Source organism: Diprion similis, chromosome 8 (assembly GCF_021155765.1).
Source record: "Diprion similis isolate iyDipSimi1 chromosome 8, iyDipSimi1.1, whole genome shotgun sequence".
NCBI classification, from domain to species: domain Eukaryota; kingdom Metazoa; phylum Arthropoda; class Insecta; order Hymenoptera; family Diprionidae; genus Diprion; species Diprion similis.
In genome coordinates this window covers 5111036-5121121 of record NC_060112.1, presented here as the reverse complement: position 1 = coordinate 5121121, position 10086 = coordinate 5111036, and the positions used below count along the sequence as shown (strand labels likewise).

The following is a 10086-nucleotide window of genomic DNA, read 5'->3' as shown; positions in this document are numbered from 1 at the left end:
TTATCACGTAGAACTCAATTGAAACCTGTCCTCTAATCGGCGGGTAGCGATGAAACTATCTGATAACGTTCAAGTATTTGGATAAATTATTCCACCTGAATCTTGAGTTACGCGTTTAATATTACTTGGCACCAAACACCTAATTGATCATCAATAATCCGATGATATCATAATAAATTACAGAACACTATTTCTTAATAAAATTTCCGATGATACTCAACGATAATATTGCCAGTATCTAGCATCGATATGTTTACTATTTGATTTATTGACATGGTGCCTCGCATTTTTTACTACAATATTTGAATTCTTTAATGATTCCAATTACTTTAAATAATCTAACTAATGACCGGTAGAAGATATAATTTTTCATACCCGAATTTTTTTCTTCTCGACACAGAATCCATAATTTCGTATGGAAGTGAAAAAAAGTATGGGTAGGAACTTTCTGATTTAACAAAGGCTACAAACATGTCAGACAGTTCTGTTTAGCTTGAAATTAATTAAATCACGTCAATTGTTATTGTGTACCTCGGGAATTATAATTAAATGGCTTTTATCGTAGGTATCGGCACGGCTCTGCACGCCTAAGTTGAAACTAACGCAGAGTCTGATTCGGCGATTAGCGCCAGTTCATTAAATATTCATAAATATAGCCAGGGCAGTATTGTAGTTTCGGTTACAACGGCACTTGCCGATAACAAGGCGTTACATTATTCAAACAAATTACAGCTCTCCCATGGCTGCAGTGTACGTTTCGACAAGCGGACATAATTCAACCGCCATTGGAATGCGTGAGCTTTTTTTACTCGTGAAAAATTGTTGTACAATTTACAACATGATTTGACAAAAGTCGGCAAATAATAATGATATCGATAATTAATGGGCAAAAAATTCAAGGTAATTGTCAAAAGCATACCTACCTGCGTTTTTGTCCCATTCCGTATCAACGAGACAATTGCATCATTATATTTTTATGTCCTTTGATGGTTAGAATTTTGTCTTCGCACTGCTGGGACCTAGAAATGTTATCGCTTTTGAAAATCGTTTCACAAAAATCAATAGCAACTTTTGAGAGTATAAATATTTACGTTTTTTTATTTATTTTTTTATTACAATTTTGTCTCTAAACACTGTTGAGAAATTATTTTTGCTGTCGAAAATCGTTTGCATAATATTAATAATTGGTAAGTGACTTTCAGTGACGCAAATCTCTGATATCAGTGACCTCAGAGCAAAAAATCTACTTCCGCACGGTGCGTGAGTAATTGAATCACATTTTTAATTCTTCCACAGAGTGATTAGAATTAATAACCAAGATTCTAATCCTGTCACACGGTATTTTGGAAACGTTGTAAATACTATGCATTCCCATGATCTAAAATCTTAGATTAATATACACAATAATTTTTCAATCGCCATACCGTATAACCACGCATAGATGATATAGAAGTTGCAAATGATTTTGTAAGACACGTTGCCACACTGTAGATACACATGTAGGCATAAAACCTACATCGGTTATTATTATTCGTTTTTTCACTCTCTCTTTCTCTCACTTCTTCACCGCCTCTCTCTTTCCATATCGAGACGGACAAAAGATAAATGATATAAGAAAGTATACACGCAGTATAAGCTTGTGAGAAATGTGAATATACGAGTTTGAGCCGAGTAGGTAAGCGAAGCCTGTATGCGTGTGTGTGCGTGCAACAATAATGGTGGTGTTATTTTACGCAGAATATATTTTGTACGAAGATGAGAATGAGGAAAATAAGGAGAAGAAGGATGGAAAGGAAGAATATATAAATTATAAAGAGATAGTCAATTATAATTGCGGACATTAAAAATCGACGCTTTCGGTAAGTGATTGATGAAGTATCGTTTAAGAATGTCCTAATCGTTGATCGAGTCCTACCAGACCTCATTATAAATAGCCACTCACTCAACCCGATCCGCCGGTTGGCCCGCCGCCGTCCCCCCGCCCGGCCAGGGCAGCATCGTCCTTTTTATCTAAAATCTAAAGGCTAACCTTGTTAGCAAGCTGAACTACGGACTATTACATTTATCTACCCTAATCCCGGGGCTCCGAGGCATACAGACGCACACACGATTCGCTGCTTGCTCAACTGTGATGGATTTTTTCTGGGGCTAATTCTGACGTCGCTCCACTTCTTCCACCTCCCCTGGTGACCAAGTGCGAAGCGGAGACCGACGAGAGGCACAAAACCTGAAAAATTGAACGTAAAATTAGTTCCATTAATTTCTCGAGAGAGAGCAAGAGGGAGAGAAACGTCTTGTATTCTGCTCGAGAATGAAACAATTGAATGGGAAAACGAGTTTTCTGTCTTTTCGTACGTAATATGTTATATGTTTAAATCAATTTAGTCAAATGTTTATGGCATCGGAAATTTTTATCTCGGCAGGTTTAAAATTTTTGTTAGAATGAAGGCAAAATATCTCTTGATCAAACGTCAGCATTTATTCGATAAAATTCAATCCACTTTTCAGTGAGTATAAATCACTCTTGAATATTTTATTTATAACGATGATTCTGACCTTTATGTCATTACATGCCGCAATTTCTAACAACGTCGACAAGACAAGATGGAAGCAAAGAATAAAAACAAAATTAGTAACAGAAGTTTTTGCCAATGACACGTCAAAGCATAACAATGAGAGTGACAAACGTCTGGTGTTAGCACAAAGCGAACGCCGCGAGCTAAGATCTGTAGGTTTACTACTAGCATTAGAATCGAGCCTGCGCATAAGGTATACGTTGATAGACACGCGTTATTAATTACCGAGTCAGCGGAGATATATTTGCTCACATTGCAGCCGATTCATACCCACAGAAGAGAGCTTACCCGTGACGCGTCACAGTTGTACTAGATCGTACGAAGCAGCTCAAATTACGCATAGAATGTACGTAACACAGTCTCAGGCAGAAATACGCGGTGAAAATCATTAGAGACAGGCTGTATGACAAAACAGAATAATGATCGGGCGTCATTCGGCTCTCTGGAGATAGGCGAGCGCGGAGAGCTGCGCGCGCTCGGCATGAGCGAGTTGCGTCGGGTCGTGCGCGGAGCGAGACCTTCCGTACCGACGGAGTACGCACAAGCGGGCAATAGACGCGTATACGAGCCCAGAGACGATCTGATAACCGTAACAAATGACATCGTCGAACTGCCATGCGGCTATCGCTTAATCTTCCCGCGTCTCTGCCCACGAGGCCTGAAAATAATTGTCCCATGTCTCCGCGGCACCAGCCGCCTTCCCTAGAACCAAACTTAAAAAGCCAGATATCGTTGCTCCCGGTTTCCCTTCCTCCCTGACCCCCCTTCAAGGAAAGACGGGAAAAAGAGCATGCGGCGTCGAAGTTGTCCTAGAAAATATGAAACCCACTTGAGTGTGCGTCTCGGTATCCATGATGCACCGCATCCTTGCCCCTTGGACATCTTTTTAACCGCAATTCTCGCAGTCGAGTGCTGTTTAAACGACCGCGGCGATTCCCGCGGACTCGTGCTGCACTCACGGTCTCCGGGGTAAAGAGATATGAAACTCTTTTGGTGTAACACGTGTTGTTACCGGTTCAACCTTAATTGTCTTGTGCGGCATTCTAATGCCAGCCCGTAACAAACTACCTGTCGTAACGGTGCGTTACGACTTGTAAAATTTTCATTATTTCCTGTTAGTTTTTTGATTGTTTTCTGCTTTATTTTATCTTCTTCTTTCTAATGTCATTTTTTACCGCCTATATTCATCCGTAATTTAACTGAATAGTTGAACATGCTTCTTAGAAAGTCAGGACAATAGTACATATAATTTATGCCATAGTATGTACTCTAAGGATAATGTTATTTAAATGTAGGTGATGAAGTATGATTATCCTGTTCAGCGATCGTTCGTGCGATGTTTTTATTTTTATTGAACGGAGTTTCTAATCTTGTATAAGACTTGTTGGGGACACATATGGACAATCGATTTCGTAAGCGAACAAATGATTATTATCGAATAAAATTGAATGTATCTCATTCCAGGAAATAAAGCAGATTCAGGTATTGTAATGACGTGATTAAATTTTTCAGATATTTTTCCGAATTTTCCAATATTCAATTCACGTTGCTAGAGTGAAAATGTGAAATTATTAGATTAACAATATTTTGCACTGCAGGTATTACGATTTCGTTAGATACGGCGACTGATCATGAATTGAGAAATAAGAATGAAATAATGCAAAGCAATGAGAATACTCGCGTAAAATTTCATAGAAAATTATTTCAGGGTATAATTGAGTTTATTGGCATGCCGATCAACCGTCGAATAGTTTAACATTATGCAATTATCTGTTAGGCAGCCACAGCTAGTGTATTAACAAAATGAAAAGATACATTCATGCGAGGGAATTGAAGTACACCGCAATGCGTACTTGTAAGTATTACAATTAAGTATGTGTGCGAGTGAGTTTCGTAAATACAACCCGGGTCAGATGGAAAAGAAACTTTCTCGCGGCTTACAGCGTTAGCGACACGAGTGAGCATTATAATATAGTAAGTAAGTGAGTAAGTGAGTATATATTTCAGGTTTCTTTTTCAAGGAAAAAAACCTGGCTGGCGTGCTCGTGTTGAATTATAATTGTCTCGACCTTACGAATGTAACGTATCTCGGTATAAGCATTATATTCTCTTTTTCAAGAACACTTTGATGGTTTCTTGTTATTTTTATCTCTTACCTCTTCCTCTTATTCACTCATTTTTATTCCCCTCTTTACGGCAGTTTAGGACTAGAAACCTTCACGAGGTTTATTATGCCTGCAGGTTTTATGGGTTCATTCGAAGTGGACCGAATCATCTTCGATGTCTATGATCATTGGGAATAATCGCCTTGTGCATTGGTATCTTGTACAAGGTTTTAAAAATTTCATGTCATGGGTTTTATAGTTACGGGTATACACTTACGGACAAAAGGATAAACGGCGTTACAGGAAATCGGATATTACAACAATTTACGATTAATTTGTCATATTTTTATCGCTGGAGCTCACTTGCAACGTATTCCAGAATTTTATGGTCGACTTATTACAATCTACATTTTTATTACATCTTCGGATCAATCTTTGCTCTTTATTGTACACGGAGTCTGTGAGTTTACCGTAAGCGTATATTCTTGACACGTTCTCGCTTAATCACGGTGTTATCATCACCGTTTCATTTTTTCTTTCGTTCAATTCTTAAATTGCACTGTCAAAAATCCGAACTATATTCAAGTGAAAATTCCTTAATCGAAAGACATTCAGGAATCAACTGATTTTGACATCCAAGTGATAACGTTTTGCAGATAATTTTGAAGCGAAATTTCTCTATCAACCCTGACAATTTTCTAAGCTCTATTTGACACAGATAAAATAACAATAAAAGACAAGTTGATAGTATAAAAATGGAAAAACATTGGAACGATGATACCGATTGATTTCTTTCCTGCAGTAAATCGATTAACCATCGTATTCATTCATTTATTTACAGTGATTATAATTCACTGATCAACCATCTTGAAAACATCGTGATTTCGTTACACCTACATAACAGCCCCTCGAAAGTACGTAGATTGGAACAATGCGTGTATTACAAAGTTTGTCTGTGAATATCAGATATAGCTGCATACTGTACAAATATTCCTTGATATGCAATAAACAAAAGACAGTAGTTGGTTAAACGGCATTGGGTGTGTATGAATATCTACATAGTTATATTACATGTATATCAGATGTATACATGTATTTGTATGTATATGTTTGTCAGGAATGGGGTTTGATGGTGGAGGTGGCTCGTGCACGATGTAAGTCTCAGCGGGATACCACTTTATAATTTTTGTTACTACGATATTGCCTACGAGATATTTCACCCCGACCTTTATACCCGGTGATACGAAAACCTCACGGCACTGGTCTAATCGAGACACTATTTATTTTATTTTCATTTTCGAATATAATTCTAATATAAAACCGTTGCACGTAAGAAACAGAAGATAACATATTTTACCCGAGATCTTTGTGCAACTGTTATGTCTGTAATGTCTACAGTTTTTCAGAACGATAGAAATTTTTTAAACGTGGAATTATCGTCAATATTGACAATAAACTGCGTGAAGAGAATCAGGATATTTCAGGAAATTTTATTCCAAACACAAAATTTCAAGAGAAATTTAAATCGTGAGAAATATCAAATAAATTTATTTCTGTAACCGATCTCAATAATTCTTAAATTGTTATACGGAAAGCTTTCTGGGTTGTTCGAAACACGTGAAATGCGACTAATGTTTATGATTTTTTTATCTCATAATTCATTCGGTATGTTACCAGAAGAATTGACTTAAGATTTGAATTGTTTTTAAATTGAAAAAAACTTATGATAATAATAATAATAACAGTAACAGTAATGAATAAATTACAACTTGGATAATTTTCTAATTTATGGTAATAATTAATTATATAATCAAAGAAAAAAAAGTATAAATAGATGCACTCACTCAGTGAGTGAACCATTCATTCGCATTCATCTCGCAATCAGGGCTTAACACTCATGGTATAACTGATTGAATTTTTTGCAGCTAGTAAAAATCACGTTGTTATTATCATATATAGAGGAGAGACTGTAGCTACGTTGTAATTTCTTCTTTCATCATTTAAAATATATACATAGCCGATTAATTATCCCGTTTATAATATTTTCGAAATCTCTAGGCTTAGGCGTGTATTTTTTAGTAAATACATTTCGGACACGGTGTATAGCTAAGCTCATTACTAAGATCCCGTGCGCAAGCGGGTGTCCGTTAATCAGCTTACCGGCTACCTAGGTAGTCGCGTTTGGATCGGTGTATATCCATGCTGCAGATAGGTTATTCTACAGCATAGATACTGCTGAGTTTCCTTATCTTTATCGTACTATTTTTACTCCCACGTGGTTATCTCACTTCTAATTTATACTTATACTGTATTTTAATTTGTCTTTTTTTCCAATTCGTTACCGCATTTTCCCTACATTTTTTCCTCAAACCCTGCAAGCTTTGAATAACAGCATAATCGTTTCGTTTCAGACCTAATTATGTTTAAATTAATATTTTTACCCCCACGTAGTCATCTTATTTTTAATTTACAGTTATAATTGTATTTCATTTTGTTATTTTTTTCAATTTATTTACACATTTTTATACATTTTCCCTTAAACCCTGCAAGCTTTAATCAAAACAGCACAAATGTTCGGTTTGAGACCGTAATACTACAAAATTAAAGTAGTTAAAGTATTAGTAAAGTGAAGTAAAAGACAAACAGAGAAGCAAATGAAAAAATTTTATGAATGAATAAACTTAGCTATAAACTACATACATATTATACTGGAAATTTCTTCTTCTCTCATATTTTGTATTGTAACGTATAAGTGTAAAAATATACATAATTCTAGCGTTTATTTTCCTTTGGCGTGCGATCAGACAACCAGATGTAATTGAGATATACATTATTCATTGAAGCCTTGTGATTCAGAGATGGCTGTAATAAGATTCGAGAATTGAGATTGGGGCTTATGTGTTTGTTCTCTCTCTCTCTATATATATATAGTGTGAATTATAAATACACATATGTATAATGTAGGCAGATATATATCACGCAGATTTCAACAGAAGTAAATTAATAATTGTTTTTATCTTGCTATCTGTGTAACACTGTGCCTGCATGTACGAATATCTCGAAAAAAGAAGTTTTTGTGTTTGCGTTTTAAATCTGTATACTATAATTATAAACTTTCCCTTGAATAATTCATACCTGTATTATGTACAACCAATTTAAGAAGTCAGCGATGATAAGTGGCGTCTTACTTACATAATGCGCACTACCGAGTATCAATAGGATGAATAATTTCTGCGTTACTTGAAATATAAGCGACGAAAAATGATTCTACGATGTTAGAGTATCCACTAATGTTTACTTGCAATAAGAAGTAACAAATTTATTTCAGTCGCGAAACAAGTTTGCTTAATTTTCTATTGCAAATTAGATATGTGAAAATTATTGAAATTTTTTTAATAATTATTCACATAGCTATACGAACGAATATCGTCTTTCAACAATCTATAATAATCTGCAGTCAAGAATATACGTTATCGTTTTTGAATTACATTGAATTAATTCAAAGCAATAACAAATTTTGACTGAAAACTGTCCCAACTACTAAATTGATTAACTATTTAGACGCTAATTTTATCAATTTCCTTCACAATTAATGAATCTCAAAAATTATTTTTACAATGCAAAATCAATTCAACTGAACTAATCGTAGATTAACAGAAATCTGCTGTGAACAATTATTACGGGTATTTCGTCCTATATAATGTTCGAAATAAACGGTTTACATGTATGTGTTTATACACAAATATATTACATTTGTCAGTGAATTATAATTCCCGTTTAAATTTTTCTCTTTTTTTGGAATTTTGTTTTTTTATTATGTTTATCCTCAATTAATTAAACGAGCAGGTGAGACGACGCCAATTCGTTTATGGGTATAATATATTGTCGTCGAATACCATTATACGAAATTGATGATAATTTGAATCATATATTACGCACATGAAATCGCTATATTCGAAACTGAGCGAAGGATGATCACTTGTATTATACTATAAATGTGTGCGCTACATGCATGCAGTTCGAGTCGAAACCTCGGAAAGGCCGTGGCGAACCGCCGAACAGCCTCACGGAAACTAAACCTACAATTTAGCTGATAATTAACGATAATTAAAGGTATAACAATTAACAAATCGCTTAAAATTCATAATCCACGCCCCCTCATTTAACCCAGTCGGCTAAGCTGTGGAGACCCTCGCCAAGTGTTTTGCTCCTTCCTTCCTTCCTTTTGCTTTTTTGCTTTTATGCCTTTCTAGATTCTCTCGCTGTTCTACGAGGAATATGTACAGGCTATTCCATGCCAAATCAACCAACTTTCATTAATTCATCAATGATCCTTCACATCGTTGACTCAAGACTGAGAGTCACTCAGAGCGTGATTAGAATTATTCCTAAGAGTAATAATTTCGAGCGACTCTTTCGTTTCACTCAACCATCAAAGGTTAATTTTATTTTGTAAATATTCGTCATTGTAGGATTATAATATTTTATGTTATTCGATTTCTTTATTTTATCGATTGACTCAAAATTGTTGCTTATATAGTCGAATTCTCACAAGTTTCAAAACAGTATTCAACACAGGCATTGAGAAATTTATGAATAATTGAGCCCAAAACATGTGTGCAATAAATCCAAGAATACAGTAATAGAAAATGTGGGAAAAACCACGAGATTCGTTTAAAAAAGTGTGTTAAATACGATTAAACGGCAATCGAGTTGGCACGGAATGCCTCATACGACGCGTGCGTGTAATGTATTTAATTCTTTGTCTTCTCCTAAACGGATTGGAAGATCGGATCAGGTATAAAGAAGTTAAAGGTGTGCGTTTCGATGAGGCACGGGTTCGAGAGATGCGGGCAGGCAGGCAGGCAAGCAGTCAGCCAGGCAGGCAGCTCTATTCTACTAATATATTACACTTAACGACCGCTTCAACTTCAGAAACTATTTTGACAAGTTGATTATACGTCGTTTAAACGCCGAGCGCTCGACGAAGCGGCCCGAGAGCCGAGCTGCGTTATTCCTGGGTTCTTGGGCTATTTTCGAAAAACGGCAACAAAACTTGAAATTTCAAACTCTTCAGATTACCCATAATTTTCCATCGTTGAATATATATATATATATATATAGATTGCAAAGCGTCCTGACGTGCGGCAAACATTTAGTCTCGGCGCGTTTTTCTTCTATTTTTTCCTTTTCCTTTTTTTTCACTTGACGAAAAAGGAAGAAAAGCATACATACAACTGTTATGCATCTACTTCTATTTCTTTTTTTTTTTTTCTTCTTTCTACTTCATCTCGTTCGTATCACGTGTTATAATAGTCCTCGTAATATGTTATAGAGTTAATGTTTATAATAGAGCTAAGCGGCCGCGTCGTTTAGACACATAACGCGATTTTAATATGCCCCAT

The 10086-nt window shown here is 35.8% G+C and overlaps 1 protein-coding gene across 1 annotated transcript; it reads right to left on the bottom strand.

The window, feature by feature from the left end:
- Positions 1 to 562: 562 nt before the first annotated feature.
- LOC124409042 lies at positions 563 to 2478 on the bottom strand. The gene is made up of 3 exons (XM_046886435.1): positions 2471 to 2478; positions 2071 to 2301; positions 563 to 1049 (listed from the first exon to the last, which is right to left on the bottom strand). The coding sequence occupies exons 1-3, from the start codon at positions 2476 to 2478 to the stop codon at positions 947 to 949; spliced, it is 342 nt and encodes a 113-aa protein (XP_046742391.1). The 3' UTR covers positions 563 to 946.
- Positions 2479 to 10086: the final 7608 nt, after the last annotated feature.